Source organism: Lepisosteus platostomus, chromosome 8 (assembly GCF_059453375.1).
Source record: "Lepisosteus platostomus isolate fLepPlt1 chromosome 8, fLepPlt1.hap1, whole genome shotgun sequence".
Classification (NCBI taxonomy): Eukaryota; Metazoa; Chordata; class Actinopteri; order Semionotiformes; family Lepisosteidae; genus Lepisosteus; species Lepisosteus platostomus.
In genome coordinates this window covers 50,451,591-50,468,575 of record NC_142618.1, presented here as the reverse complement: position 1 = coordinate 50,468,575, position 16,985 = coordinate 50,451,591, and the positions used below count along the sequence as shown (strand labels likewise).

Below are 16,985 nucleotides of genomic sequence, written 5' to 3'. Positions count from 1 at the left end.
TCATTCAGAATTAGAATTTTAGAGTCATATGTGTACAAAGTTTCTTCCATAAGCAATCTTCCATCTGTGATTGCACAACTTGCCAGTGGTTAGAAATTGTAAAAGAAAAAGAGAATCAGAAAATACTGTACAGATGATTCAAGCATTTTTTTCAGGGGAACCATTAACTCAAACTAATCAATTGGGGAGATGAAGAATTGTGAATGCACATGTGAATGTTCACGTACAACATAATTAGATTTTATGAACTAATTAAAAAGCCCACAGTGTTAGTTTTATTCCCTCATTAAATTTAAGTAAGATTTCCAATGCCATTTTTTTGTTTATTTAGCATGGTCTCAATTCTTATTTATATATATATTGAGAGAGAGGCATTTGTTGTTTATTTTAATTAATCTAGTGATGGCCAATAGAAACATGGGAGTGTTTCTTATATAAGAGATTTACAAGTATTTGCTGCCCCCTGGTAGTAATCTGCTGTCACTACAATACACATTAGCCTTTGTGCTGGTTCCTGGTGCCAATTATATTCTGGCAAGAACATTTGAGTAGTGTCTCCATTTAATCAATTCATATGTCGACACAAATGCTTCTCTGCAAATCAATATTTTTCAGCAAAATACCAGATACAGAGAAGGGATAAAGGCCTTGAAGGTTTTGTATTAATCATTTCTATACAACAACTGTCACTGTAAATAAACGTACACTAGTTGTACATCCCTTGAAAACACAATCATTAATGGTAGATGATCCAATCGGGAAATACTGCACTATACTATACATTAAAAATGTGGTACACAAGCATTTTTTGGATATATTGTAGAAATGCTTCAAGGGCAGTGCAGTAAATAGTCCCTTCTGATGTGTAAAAAGTCCCTTCTGATGCGTAAGTGTGGGACAACCAGTTTGGTGAAAGGAATATTATAGTACCTTACATTTTTGCAGCATGTTTCATTCTAAAGGATCCTTAAATGTTTTTTTCAGGTCAAACTGACTCACAGCACACTCTGAATGGACAAATAACAGATTTTTATCCCCTGCAGCTCACTATATAGTATGTGTACATGTCAAAATTTAAGCACGTCATTTACACCATCAGTGAAGACATCAATCAATAAGTCAGTTCCAGAAGTGGCCATACTGTGCAAGCTCAGGTCATGTTTCACAGATGAGGTGGTATTCTTTGGAGCACCTGCAGGTCCTTTCTTTCCTCACATATTAATCTTTCCATTACTTTGGTAAAGGTTTATTTTGGATCTCATCCGTCCATAAAACCTACAGTAGTTACAAAGTTGCTTGTGGTTGATCTTTGAATTTCTGAATTAATTCTGAAGTGTGGTGTCATGGCCAAGCCTTGCATGGCTGTCTCTGCCACTGGCTCAGTCACATTTATTGATTACGTAACTAATGATGGCTACAGCGGACTGAATTCTCAAGATTACAGAAACATTTCCTAATGCAGAAATAATTGCTAGTGTCTGCTAATGTAGAAGAAAATGCCTCCTTAATTATCACAAGGCACTTACCATGCAGCATGACAATCATCAAGGACAAAGCTTTAACTTTGATGTCTCAATACCTTTGGAAGGAGTTTTATTTTAAAATGGTAACAGCCAAGTTGATTGCTGAAAACCAACACTGCTCTTTTCTAAATCATTTCAATGGTTTCACAAATCTGTCACGGACGTCCAAAGGGACTAACCGTGGGGAGCAGGAGAGCGGAAAAAGACCCATATGTGTAGCGGCGAGACGGGAAAAAGGCCCGGGCTCATTAGTGCAAAGAGTTCAGGAATGCCGTATAGAAACCTATGCCCTCAGGGAGCGGACGTGGGGCGCCCTGGTGCTAGGCGGGTCTCAGGACATCTGAACGTCAATGCTGAGTGAGGACAGAGTGCAAGACCCGGAAATATATAGCCCAAGGGAAAGAGAGGGACAGGAAGGACAGCAGACCGGAAACTAGGGACAGGACAGAGAAGGAGCGCCCTCTGGCTGCAAAGGGCGTGACAAAATCTTAATTTTCAACAGCTTTGAACAAATTTGTACCAATGTTAAGTTAGGTAAGAAAGCCCAGGAGTATTGCTCATTAGAGTCTTCAAAACACCCTTGTGTAAAGCCTCCATGGAAAACACATTTGGGTTAGCGATTTGTTTAGATAACAAGCCATACAATGTCGGATGAGACAGGATGCTGCTAAGATCATGTTGTCTTGCTGGTAATTGGAAAGAATAAAAGGGTGATCCTTGCCATTACATAATATTGTTTATTAAATCTGAACTCAGAGACTTCTAATTGGCTTGTAAGGGATAGTTGAGTTTATTTGAGTTTCAGAATTTAGATATAAACCACTTTCATATTACAGTATGTCTGCATGTACAGAATGTTCAGCCTTCAGCCTTTTATTTTTTCTAAAAACAATCAATGTTTCTTTAGAGGTTATTGACATTTTTTAAAATCCCTTCCAGATGACATTGTTTTTCTCAATTAACTGTGGCTTTGAAAGTACCAAGGTAAGACATTCAATCATAACAAATGCACTCTTGAAAAAACGGTACATTTGCTGTCTGTCACCCTTGTTCTATTTTATGAATAATGTTAACCTTTTGTAGGCTTCAGAACCTATGTTAATGGATAACATACACGTACTGTAATACTCTTAACAGATTTTTCAATGTAGCACATATGCCTAATTTTCCCGGTGATACTGTATGACTACAGTAAAATGCACTACATATTTCCTTCACTTGTACTATTTCCAGCAACTGCAAATAAGCCATGTTAGGGGAAAAATCTAAAAAATATATATATTTACAATTATTTCAAAGTACAAGTTAGACTACCTAAATTCATTAGTCATCACACCAGATCACTACAGTGAAAATCACTACTAGATGTTTTAATGACCACGCACAAGACAAACCTGGAAGAAACTTTAATTCATTTGCCATGTGAAGGAACAGATGTTTTTTTTCTTTTTAACAGATGCTCTGAAACACTTTAAGACAGTTTCTCAAGCCTTTTATGCTCCTGCTTCCCACTAGGGTCTTAATTCAACTAAAAATAAATGACAGCTATGTTCAGAGACGTGCCCCTAAAACCACTGCACTAACCTATTAAAGTGCTGACCTAGTAAAGACCCGATTGTCATAGGAAAGTGTTCTAGTTTTATGTATAGCACTACAATATTAAAATAAACCAGTAGGTTAATAAACTACAATTTTTGATAAACCAGTAGGTATAGCTCTTCCATCTGCCCAGTAATTCTGACATCAATACCCCAGTAAGATGACTGTGGACACTGTGCTGTAAGAGATTCCATTCTTTTGGATGAGATATTAAACCAAGCTTCTGACTACTTAGGCTTTGAAGATTCATGGCACTTTTTGAAATAGTGATTGTTAACCCTGGTATCCTGGCTAGATCCTACTATAGTTTTATATAATTTGGTTTACAGAAAAGTCCCCCCACAGTACAATTGGTGAAATGAGTAATTACTTCTCTACCTGAAGTGGTATGCTACCCCTATGGGCACCTCACAAATGGATAAGTTATTTCCTTTCTATATACAGCATACAGTATTTGTGAAGCACTTGGTGATACTTTTTGATTAAAAGTGCTATATGAATGCAAGGAATTATTATTTTCTTATGGCTCTGTTGATAGAATAAGTAATCTTACAAATTGTTATCACTCGTTGTACAGTAAATACTTCTGAAACAACTTGATTCTTTGAGCAAAGAGTTTTTTTTTTCTTCAAAATGAGCTTCTGGCAGCAAAAACTGAGTTTTCTTCACAATGGCTCTTCATTTTGAGAAAATAGTATCTGACTCATCACATTATGCAGATTATGTATGGTATTCTGAGCAAAACTGGAAAGTGACAGACTGTTCTTTTTTAAAACCAGACAAGAACAATAGATTCATGATGTGTCGCATACACAGTAGCACCAACAAAAAAACTTATGACGTTTTGATGTGTTAATGTAAGTAGTAAGCTGATGAACTGAACTTTAAAGCCAGCTGTCATTTCACATTTTTAATATAGAACTACCGTAACCAAAACACAGAAGTATTGTAGAAGTGCTAGGAACAGGTAACTATGCTTTTCTATGAGTTCTCTAATCCACCCAAGCAACAGAGTACACACTGGACAGGATGCCAGTCCATCTCTGACCAGATTTCTAAAGTATTTAAATTTAGTACATGACCCTGATGGATTCTTCACCCTCCTATACATAAAATATAATTTCCCTGAGTATTTTAAACTTACACTGCATTACATTACTGGGAGGTAAGCAGATTTAGAAAAAGTCCTGTTGACCTAGGAGGATCTGTAAGTTATCCCATTTTAACACACTAATTAAATGAAATGTGCTAATACACTAGACAAAAACGAGTCTTAATGTGATTATGTACACTACACAAACTCAGAAATGCAGCACAGAATGTCCTCTACTATAGACCTTTGTTGACTGTGGAGTAAAAACGGTATCCAATGACTCACTGGTAGGTCAGATTGGACTTGCTCACGAAAAAATTAGCTGATGTCCCAAACTGAAGCAGCATTTCATACAGGAAAACTGAAGAGAACAGAGTAAATTTAATAACTTCAGTGAGCAGGTGCATGCCTTGGTTATATCTCAGCATTCTGGTATAATTGATCACTATTCATCAAAAGCAATGGGAAACATTTTAGTAGTTTACAGCACAGTGTATCAGCAGAAAAAAATATTATGACCATTTGAGATGACAGCTTTGTACTTGTGACTAGACTTTTAATAATTTAACCCAGAATTGTCCAACCCTATTTCGGGAGTGCAAGTATGTCTGCAGGTTTTCTAGGTCTCTTTATACTGTAGCAGCAGTGCATGAAGAGCGAGGAGGAGACACTGTAAACTGTCCCAATTAAGACAATACCAGAATCATCTGATTTAGATCATTAGGAATTAAGATGGAAGGAAAACTGCAGACACTGGTCTGCCAGGAGTGAAGCTAGACCATCCTGTTTTACCTCAATACAAAATAAACTGATAAATGTTTCACAATGTTTTGGTCTTCTTATTCTTCTGTTACAATACATATTTTTCTGTTATCATTGTCCAGATTTATCCAACATACCGGGTTATCGAGAAAAATAGCAGAACTGAATAGATTTTTTTTTCTTCAAAGTTTTAATGAGACACAGCTCCAAATCAATTCCTTTTACGTTCACAGGATTTCTAAAGAACTCAGCTCATCACAAGAAGTGACCTCCTACTTAACATTATAATAACAAGGCTGAAAGGGAAATTTACTCCAGAATTGATAAGAATATATGTTCAAGGTGAAGCAAGAGGTTTGAGTTTCTGATTTATGAAACATGTAGGATGATAAACAGAGTTCGTTTTACAGTACTTGTTCAAGCTCTAATAATGCTAGCTGTCCCCCCATACTTTTTTTTCTCTCAATGGGTATATGGGAGGGGTGGTCCCCCTTGAACATTTCTCGCTCTCGGTTTTGCCTTGCATATTTTTATGCAAAGCGAAAGTGGGGTTTTAAGTGGGGTCTTGGGACTACCCCCATTGCTCCAAAACCATGCTCTCATCAATATCATGTAATATCAGCAATCTCAACACCCGTGGAAGCAAAATAACTCTTTTTTTTCAGGTGATAGTCAAATAACCCAAATTTACATAAGACTGAATGGGTAATCCTTCCTACTGCAAGTTGCATCACACTTCACACTGGCACTCCATCCTTGCAGGACACGTCCTCTAGTACTGAATGGCTTTCTAAAGAATGTCAATATTTTATGATGCAATCCGTGGTGAGCACAGAGGACTTCATGAAAATCTTTTAATTTTCCCAGTTCACCTACTGTACACTACTGGCCAAGGTCCTCTGCATTCCCTTCTGCATGGAGAGATTCTGACGTTTAAAGAAAAGCAACCCCCTGATACAGAGTGAAGATGAATTTCATGCCATGCTACACTGTACCTCGCTGTGACAGTTTCTGAAGGAGGCTCCGAAGGCGTTGCAGAGCAGCTGGTGAAACTTCGTATCTGTAGACGTCTATCACCGGAACTCGCTGACACCTCCCAAACACTCCGTCTGCAAAGAGAAACCCACACACTCTCAGTTCCGAGACAGACCACAGCAACAAAGGAACATGTCACAGCACTGATTGGCAACAAGCTGATTTGTACGTTTTTCTTCTCTTACTTGAGATATTTTGCGCTGTACGGTGCGAACAAGTTGGATTGCAGCTGCATCTGTCAACCTCTTTAGATAGTTACACTAAAAACCCTTCAAATGCCATTTACATTTTGTTTCACAAAGTATTTCCTGAATGTAGTAAATCTTATAGCAAGTACAGTATTTCCAAAGTTACAGCACTACAATAGTTCATGGTTTCTCATTAAACAATCAGATTAATTTTACAGAAAACTGTTCAAAAGGAAGTTTTCAGTCAGTTGTATTGTTTCAAGGACATCCCATTCAGTTAATCACTTAAATTAAGTCATTTTTTAATTCAGATCGCAGATGCATTTATCCTGAGGTAACTCATATTTACAGAACTGTAACTTCTTGGCATGATCAATCCCAACAATCTCAAGTGGGATGCTAAATCTGATTATAGAGAGAGCTCAAAGATTTTTTTCTCAGGCAAATGAAAAAATTGTACACGACATGCAATAATTTTACGCTCAATGGGAGCGTCGCTGTCATTCCCATCAGTGTGTGTTTGCCTGTTAATGTCAACTTCTGACTTTTTTGTTACAAATAAGTGAGCAAATTATTGAGTAGCTCATTGGAGAGAAACTCTGCAAAGGCATATATGCTAAAGCTGCAGGAAAAAAAATGTTCCTTAGCTACTACAGGGTGTTGTTAAACCCAAGGATGAGTGCAGGAACAAATGGCTAAGCATATCAGTTTACAGGCACAAATTAACACTAACTGAAGGCCCATCTGGAACAAAAACCAGAAGACGCAGGATGCCTCAGGTCCAGTACTGAGAACAGCTGGTTTCATTTCTCTTTTTTATTCAAAATAGCAAGCAGCTATCTAGAAATGCTGCATAAAACGATTCCTTGCTATGAACACTCAATAACTGAGCGTTCACCTTAACAATCTCCGGAATTGGCTCCAAAAGGACATGAAAATTTCATCTTTCTAAGACCATATATTGGGTCAAAAAAGATTTCTTTCTCCAAAAAGGCTATCATTTTCTTTCTCCTGTAGGTAGTGTTTTAAAAATGAAAAACAGTGCATAAAGCAATAGCAAGCATGCTAAAATAAGTATGCTTCTAACGGGTTCGAAAACACCACTATCACCACCCAGACACCAACCTTATAGCAGTGGCCTCTTGTAAGCCTTGAAATTTTGTTTAGAACTAATGGCTGCTGTTTTTTTGACAGAATTATATTGCATTAAGATAAGCATTCAGCCATCAATAAAGAGACTTTATCTAGGTCTTGCTAATCTCCCCTATCAGCAAGCCCCAGCTCCAGTCAATACATATTGCTAGGCAACAAAAGCAGGACCTGTTATCAGCTTCATATTTCAATGGCTATCTGGACAAGAAAGGAAAGCTGGAACACTCAGGGTCACAATACACAGAGAATAGAAGTGGCATCTCTCACAGAATATAAATTACTGCAAATCTTTTAACAGCAGATTTATTGTAGTCAGCATTCTGAAAGAAAGGCAAAAATGTTACCCTGTTATTTTACTTTAATGAGTGTGAAAGGAAAATCATTAAAAAAAAAAGTTCTAAATGAAATCATTCTAGTTTTCATTTTTGAATGTTTTGCTGTGGATGTGAAGGGCTATCCATTGTAATGGATAGAATTACAACAGATAAACTGTTCTAATATAACAGTATGCTACAGGAAGAGTATGGTACAGCATGAAGTGTAGAAAAAAGATTTCTACAATAGTTACTATTGCAGAGAATGAAATTCACAAGCCACAGGAACAGCTGGGGGACATTTGTGATAGTGTGGTGCATAGGATTGTATGGTACCGTATAATGTAAGAATTATATCTAATTATTATATAATTATATGCTTTCACCAAAGTTTCAGAGTCCCTGAGCTGTTAAAAATGTGTATAAAAGATCCCGTATCCCATACTCCACACAAACATTGAATGCAAGTTTTGAATGGTTTTTGCAAATTAACAGGTAAAGGTTTATTCTAGGCTGAAAGGAAAAGAGACACAACATTTCAGTCGGGGGGACCTTCTTCGGCGTGTCAGAAAGTTTAGGAGTTATATTTAATTATTTTAATTAATTGTATTATTTGTAATGGGGGAAACCTAAGACAAATCTTCCCTTTGATTGGACAATAAAGTTGACCTAATCTAATATTATTAAGCAGAAAACTCACTGTCCTGCATGAGGAAAGGCGGATTTCTAATGAGCACCACATGCAAATTGCATGGAAGCCTTTTCTTTTTGTTGATGGTTAGATTTGTCACAGCACCACATTGAAGGAGGTGGTAATTGTCAGCCTATCACACTCAGAAGCACCTGTTCTCATTGTGTCTTCATATAAGACAAATAGATGTTTGCCGTTTCTATCAGCTCCCTTCTCTGCCACAGATTTCTTCAACAAAAGGTTTATTTTGAGCGTATCCAAGGTGCCCATGAGCGGCACGCACATTTTTAGAATAATGTATAAAAAGCACTCAGGAAAAAAACAAAACAGAATTGCTTATACAAGGTCTTAAATAAAAGGCTTTGATTTTTATGATATACACAGAACAGCTTTTAATGAGTGGTGGATTGGTACCACTGAAACTGTCATTCTTTCCTCCGCCACTCATATCAACCATCACTGGGCTGTTTTTAGGATTGAGTGATTTGAAATTATTATTACTTGGATTGCAGCTGGCCTTGGCTTCTGTCCAAATCTAAATCCATGTAGCCGTGAACTTTTGTATTGGAAGGCATCTTAAAAAATGTACAAGAATAACATACAGAAAACAGAACATGCAAAAAGTTAAATACGCAGAAGAATGTACACCACAGAAGAACTGTTCTGTAGGTTGCAACAATGAGATAATTCCCAATTTAGATTTCAATTTCCAAATGGTTCACATACTGTATTAATCTTCTTGTAAATAATCTTCTGGACTCAAAGTAATAAAGTACTTATTATGAATAGTTATTTTAAAAGATAGTTCTTGCCAAAGAAAAAAGATATCCCATTCAGGGTTCACAGCAACATACTGTACAGTATTTCTCTCTACATCTCAGAGAACCGGAAATGCAAAAAAGCAATAACACTGGGACTGCCAAGTGGCCAAACCAGTTAAAGGGGCTCAATCAGAGAGTGATTTGCTCCCCAGCCCAGATGTCACTACTTCCAGCCATTTTTACATCAGTAGCCAGATACTGCATAACCAGATCTTTCATGGTAATGCGCATTTGAGTCCTATCAGGATAGGGATCTAGCAGGGATTAGTCAAATAGGAATCTCTTGTTTTTTTGGTTTGAAAGCAACCAACACAGCCTCTTAGAAACATATTAGTATTAAGTGTGCATACATACAAGGGTCAAACCACCTGGATCAATAGCAGTGAACACCTCAGGGGACAGGTTGTTTTCTTTAACCAGCTCTAAAACCAATAAAATACTACAAACAGCACATACTGTTCAATAAAGTGGGAGTGGTCACTTTTTGCTAAACTATGGATTAAAAAAAATATCAGATGCTTTGTAAAACATTAAATGTACTAAAGGCACTGTAATAATTAGCTTGGAGTTAAAATGTAGTTACTGCAAATACTAGTGATAATGCTAGTGTGTTATACACTATGCAAAGCAGTTCATATATCAAAATACATGGTTGTGTGTTGGATGGATTAAAACACTGAACATAAGAAGTCTAACAGAATAGATCCGTGAAATATTTTTAGTGTATCACACTTAATCTTTCTTTTGTAAGGATTAAATCAAAGCTGAGACCTGGGTCTGACAGTTTGTGGGAATGGTATTTTTATCAAGTCATTTTAGCAACAATAAGGAAACTACAATTACATACAGTATATAGATTTAGAAACTATAAAAAGAAAATCTATCAAAAGCAATTCTACTGTTTTTTTCCGTTGTTTTCCTCTTTCCAGATTTTTCCCTTAAAACAAGTGCTTGATTCATACAGTATAATCAGGTGTTCTGATTTGGAGCGCAAACAGCATGAAACAAACATTCTGTCGATGGGTAAAGAAGGCTGCTGTATTATTCCATCTGAATGATGCAATCAAACTAAATACCACCCCCGTCTATTCTTAGATATTACAATTTTTAACAATCACTTTACAAATGACAGCAGGCCCCATTTGTGAAATGACCGAGGGCATCTCGCAACACTGCTATTTCTCATAATTGCAGGCTGCCTCTTCAAATGTGAAAAGCATTATTATGAGTTACCAGCTTGTGGCACTAATTTTCATAAATGACCGTGGAGATATTGCATACATAAAATACCACTCATTGTAATGTAGTTAATTCAGGAGAACGGTATCAAAATATGGTCTATTTAGGAAAGAAGGCGATGCCTTCAACATATGCATGTCTTTATAGCTAAAAATAAATGGGTAGTCAACTACATGTTCTCTTGAAGAAATCACTTTGAACTAGATTCCTAAAACAATGATCTAATCTTATGAAAGCCAAACATCACCGCTTGAACTCCAGCTGGCAAAAAATGAGAAAGAAATGTTAAATATTGATTGAAAAGGGTTTTTACCTGTCTATATTACTTTTTATGTATGACCTTTGAGAGTTATAAGAGCTAACAGTCCGTTATACTTGGCATTACTTTTCTGAAAACATTTCTGATGCCTGGCTAGTGCACAGCACTCATCAACTCTCCTATCTTCTAACACATATTACAACTTATACGAAAGTAAATGGGAAGTATTTGACGGAGCACTTGCTTAGATCATACACAGAGCTGTGTGAAATTCCGATAACTCAGTTTGCAACTTTTTTTTTAAAGTTGAAAGAACAGAGAAATGAAGATGAAACACTAGAAGACCCCACTCTTATTATAATCCAATGTGTAAAAACACAGTGATAAATTATTACTTGGTCATAATGTTATGTGGGCGTTTTTGGGCTCGATCATGGTTTGAGAGAGGAACTGGAAAACGACAAAGGAACACCCTTACTTAAATCTTTATTAACTTTATAAGAGAAATAAAAACTGGCCCATAAGCAAAAATAATAGATAAGATCCTTATACCCCATTTATGATCTAACTACTAACTATATTCAATTCTTCTCATTGTTACCAGAGGCTGTTTGAGCTTGAGCATAGCCTCCCTCAAGCTTGTTCTGTTTAAGATGCAGGAGCTATCACAAATTCCACTGGTACTGCTTCAACAATAGCCAGCTTATACACTATATAAGAACTGCAGCTAGCTTCCAGATGAGCCTAGGACCTCCTTTCAGTTTGGTTCAACCTACAATATACTGTACATCCAAATACGGTTCAATATACATCAATTTTTTTTCTCCATTTATATCTACAGTATATGGCTTACTGTACATAATGATTATCGAGTAACTTCATTAACATTTTACTACAACTTAGGTAACTATTAACACCATTTTGAACAACATACCAATATTGAACATGGATGGTGGTATTGCATGGAATCAAGGACACATATCTGTTTCTTGAAAAAATCTGCAAAGAAAACTCCAATTGATTCCCAATTGAAATCACATAAACCCTGAGTGCACCCTAACTGTACTGTTTTCAGTGCCAAAAAAACTGCAAAATACTGCTGAAATATCTGCTGTTTTTACAATAATTAAGAAGTTATGCAATAACGTGTGTGTAACAGGTTATCTCCTGCACAAATGTCTGCTACTCAGACACACCAATCCATATAAACTGTAGGCGAAAAGCAATCAAAGCAATTTGACTGTAGGAGTCGATTTTCTGTATAAATTTTCTTATCAAACCAAAATGTTACATTTATCCCTTATCAGAACAGTAAGTACAAAACAGAAAGGGAGCAGATAAAAAATAACAGATGTGCTGATGCTGAGCCCAGTCCGGAATTCACACCAAGTTTCGACAGATCGATTAAGATTAAGATGTTCTATCCATCTGACAAACGTTATTGTGATCATGGAAAGGATGGAGATTAATAGGAACTGTCAACAAAAGTTAAAAAGATATTAAAAATGCCAGAAGGGACCGGAATAATCCCAGTTTGCTTTCCAGTGCCAGAATAGCAAACAAACATGGAAGAACATCAGATGAGTATCAGAGATGATAATGGATTAATGACTTAATATGGAAAAGAGATATTACTCCTTAATTGACTGCAAAAAATAAAAAATAATTAAATCACAGATCATAAATCATAACACTATATTCCTGGGTTAACAGTGTGAAATAAAACATTTCAATTCTGATTATCAGAGGCCTAAAAACTGGACAGTACACTAATTTCTCCCCTCCCCATCCTTGGTTACAATATTACAGTACTGTATCAGATCCCCTCTCATTGGTAGCACAGCAGGAAAGTCTTCACATAAATCATCCCTATTGCAGAGGAGCCTAGATGGCAAATGGACCACCCTTATGTAATGATGCCCCCCCATCCCATTTTCTGTACAGCACTCACCCCTGGCTGTACACTTTTCAATCCTGGAGTCAACTTCTAAGGTGCTAGACTGTCATCACTCTCAACATTTTCTCCTTAATAAAGTACAGTATTTAATAAAGTTACCATTTCCACATTCATTTGTAGAGGTTGTTTTAACATTAGGCACAGAAGTGGGTAATTTGTCTTAAAACCCTATGCAGACATACTGTACTGTATAGAGAGTACCTTTGCTTCATTGGAATAGTTGTGCCAAAAATGTAATTCACCACAATGTCTGTCATCTGTCACTTTGGTTGAAATAGGACCTCCTCTTTCCACCCTCCACCCATCTGAATCCTACAGTATATAGATCATTAATCCTGGCAGGAGCAGGATAATCATAAAAAATATTGCACCATTCTTTCCTTGCATTGCCCATCATTATGCTCAGTGGAAAACATGCCTGGGAGAAGGATGTAGATCATGTTTTCTCAGATGAGGAATGGAAGTCTATCTTGCAGAGGGTGTATTGCTTGTCTGTCTGTGCTAAGCACGGCATAAAACAATTCAAAATTGTACACCATCTACATGTATCAAACTTCTGATAGCTAAAACATACTTTGATGAAACCCACCTATGAATGGTATAATCGAGAATGTGCTTCTCTGTTTCATATGTATTGTGCCTGTGACAAGTTGCTCTTATTTTGCTAATCTATTTTTTAAAAACACTTTCAGCGTTTTGGAATACACCCATTGGGTTTCTTCTAATACTGTATATCTTTGCCATCGTATCCGTCTCAAGAACACCAGTCTATCAAAATTGTAGACAGATACCCAAGCCAAGATATACTATTTGTTTTGGTTCTTGAAACGTTCTAGAATCAAGACAGATTTTCAAAAACCAAGAGTCATTTCAGAACTGCAGAAAAATCACCTTTAACTATCAAGAAGCTTCTTTTTTAAGGCTCTAACAAATGAGAACCAAAAAAAGTGTCGAAACAGCAAGTCTGCTAATTAAGGACTATACAAAATGTATCTATGGTAGGCAAGAAGGAACAAGTTTAAAGCCAATTTTACTTGATTCTTCCTCTTATTACCAGACATTTGTTCCAGTGAGGAAGAAAATGATAGATGACTTTCTGAATCTGGATCAATCCAACTCAAAGTCTGTATTAAAATAAAGCAACACATAAAATATATTGGGTGTTAAGAATACCATATATAGCAAAGTCAAAGATACTGTAAGTGCACTTAAAAAGTTTAATTATCTGAATAAAGCTTTAGTTCCCTCACAATTAAAACAGTATCGAAGTTTTAACTGGCATGGTACACCATGAATTAGATGGTGTGTTATTTATAACTTTTTTAGAACTGTTGTAAATGTCTTACTTAGTTCATCTTTCATTTTGTAAAGTTTCACATTGGAAACTTTTAGACCGGTTTGGAAATAATGTGCCCTTTTTACGTTGGAATGTTACAACCTTTAAGAAAATCAAGTTACTGAAAACTTTGGTTGTCCTTTCCTTTGTTAACTGGTCTCTGGGATGCATCATGTTTCTACTACAGATCAGTTTTAGCACCCCCTCTCTATCCATGTGACACTAAATGTAGACTTTGCATGACAACGGATGGAAAATAACACTAGTAAACTAAGCTAATCATCCATGCAAAATGACAAACATAATAGAACACAAAACAAAAAAAGGCTATCAATCATGATACTGCAAGCAGTTGCATGAATGCAGCAGCTGCACCTGAAGTATTGTTTGAACCAAAGCATCAGGCTGTAGCAGAGATGTAAGAGCAATCGATCATTGTAGGTGTCATCAGTGATCAATCACTTGCCAAAGTGTAAGCCCGTGTGGCAGAACTTCAGATGCATGGATTGGAAGATCAGAGTAAACTGGCCTCTGCAACGTGATATGGCCATTTGCTAGCAAAGACAAGAGGAGAAGCACAGATTGATCCAAATCAATTGTTTTACCTTATTGACATCAGTGATTTTCTTCATTGGTAAACCTTGTAGCAAGACCTTTTAAAAGGAAGACCAAGGGAAAACAGTTGAACCTTGAAAAGTTTTGCATGCTGATGACACAGGCACAGAAAGCCAATGTACTTGTATACTCTTGTGTTTTCTTCAGATTACTTCAGGAGACACTACCCCAAGTAACGTTTAGTCATAGAAAGTTTTACTTGGTTGGTAACAATGGTCACAATTGAGTTTTGATCGATTTCAGTTACAGCATGAAAGCAGGAAGAATAATGAAAAAATGGAGATGACAGAACTCAATTATCTGTCTCAAAAGACAGAAGATTACACACCTACACCTCAGGACTTTTCTTTCACTAACAATGAAGAAGAAGATCTGGATTCAACAATAAATCACATCATCGTTGGTGTTCCCTGAATGAAGGAGATGTATTTTTATCGTACAAATAAATTTGAAACTTTCATTTAAATCTGACTATATATTGTATTTTTAACTAACCCATTTTGCACAAAAGCCAATGGGGAATGAACTGTCCTCCTCAGTCATCTGAGGAAAAAGACAACTGGCCAGCTGACATTTAAAACCAGGACGCTGAGGCTTCTAGGTTGGTCATTGACCTCTACAAGATGGAAAGGTAGAAGATCCCCTGGCATGCACTGCACCAGAGAAGGCAGCAAAGAAGCAGCTGGCTGATGTGAAAGGTTTTTTTTTTAAAAAAAGAAGGACTGACTTTTTGGAAGAAAGACAAAACTTGAAGAGTTTTGGAAGAAACTTTCGAAGCTGGTAAGCAGCTTAGCTACAAATCTGTGATTTAGAGAAGGACTAAAGAAGTGAGCCAGAGCACAGACATAGCTACAGATTGTCTTTGCATTTTCTTCTGTTATTGGTCTCCCTGCCTTACTAAAAATAAAAAGAGTAATTTTTACCACATGGCTGCATTTGCACCTGTTGTTACTGGGAGCCATTTAAAAAAAAATCCTTCTACTGCACCCCAACCCCCTAGGTAAGCCAAGATATAGTCAAGTTAATTTACTTGTACATCACTATACTTTACATTATTTATTAAATAATATTAAAACATATTATAATCATAATAAACATGTCCTGATAACCACAAAGCTGTGCATTGATGGATGGAGGAGACTATGTGAAATGACACAGCAAATAAAATTACCATAGGATTAAAACCACAAAAGCAATGTGTTCCAGTATTACAGAGCTATACTGGGAGGTTTTGTATTTCATGGCTTGACCAACTTAGTCTCACAGGAAACGTGCATATGTTTTAAAGGCACAATACAGCTTTCTTCATGCTAACAGGAGGCATCCATTTATAAGGAGATCCAGCCAAGCTGTTCCAGCAGGTGACAATGATATGACCTGGAGCTAATCCAAGCAGTAAAAATGTGCAGAAGAGTGATAACTCCTTCGTCTTGCAGAAACAGAATGGCACTATAACAGAATATATCAGTAAATGAAGCATAAAAATAAGTGAACTGCATTAATGAAGCTATCCCGGTAATAGTTTTAGAAAAGATACTTATAACAACGTCTTAGATAATTTTAGACGACATCAAGAAGATTCTTTACAATTGAATTCTGGAGAGTTTTCATTCTTCAACCACAAGCCATAAAAATAGACTTTTTGATTCTGCTCTGCTAGTAATTAATAATAATAATAATAATAATAATAATAATAATAATAATAATAATAATAATAATAATAATAATTGCTTACACTTATATAGCCCTTTTCTGGACAATCCACTCAAAGCGCTTTATAGGTAATGGGGACTCCCCTCCACCACCACCAATGTGTAGCATCCACCTGGATGATGCAATGGCAGCCATAGTGCGCCAGAACGCTCACCACACACCAGCTAAAGTCTTTAGGTATACTGGACTCTTATGTTTACGTACAACTGGTCTGCTTATTTATCTCTTATTTCATGGCTAAAAGATCTCCTGTAATAAGCAAGAGATCACTTTATTGACCATATAGAGGAATCCTACTCCGTTGGGCAAGGTCCTTAAACTCAGTTGCTCCAGGGGCACCATATAAATGGCTGACCCTGCGCTCTGACCCTGAGCTTCTCTCTCCCTGTCTGTGTGTCTGTGTGTCTCATGGAGAGCAAGCTGGGGTATGCGAAAAGACAAGAAATTGTACATATTACATAGTTCCAGAAGAGGATTATGAGCAGCTTTAAATGTCATACAAGGTTTCAGGACAGATGCAACACAAATAACCATGATTCAGCAATCCATTTTCAAACTGCTTTATCCAATACAAGGTCACAGGGGAGCAGGAGCCTAAATCAGCAAGCGATGGGTGCAAAGCACGAACCCTGGACAAGACACTAGTCTCAGGATGAGATGGACACAAACACAGCATGTCTTTAAACTG

General features: G+C 36.7%; 1 protein-coding gene across 2 annotated transcripts in view; it reads right to left on the bottom strand.

Annotated features, from left to right (window-relative positions):
* ptprn2 (protein tyrosine phosphatase receptor type N2) overlaps positions 1-16,985 on the bottom strand; it is a 324,963-nt gene that overhangs the window by 246,096 nt on the left and 61,882 nt on the right. For both annotated transcript variants that reach the window (XM_088643833.1, XM_088643832.1), the window contains exon 3: positions 5,973-6,086. In XM_088643833.1, the coding sequence (XP_088499959.1) occupies positions 5,973-6,086 (114 nt within the window). The remainder of the gene's footprint in view (positions 1-5,972; positions 6,087-16,985) is intronic.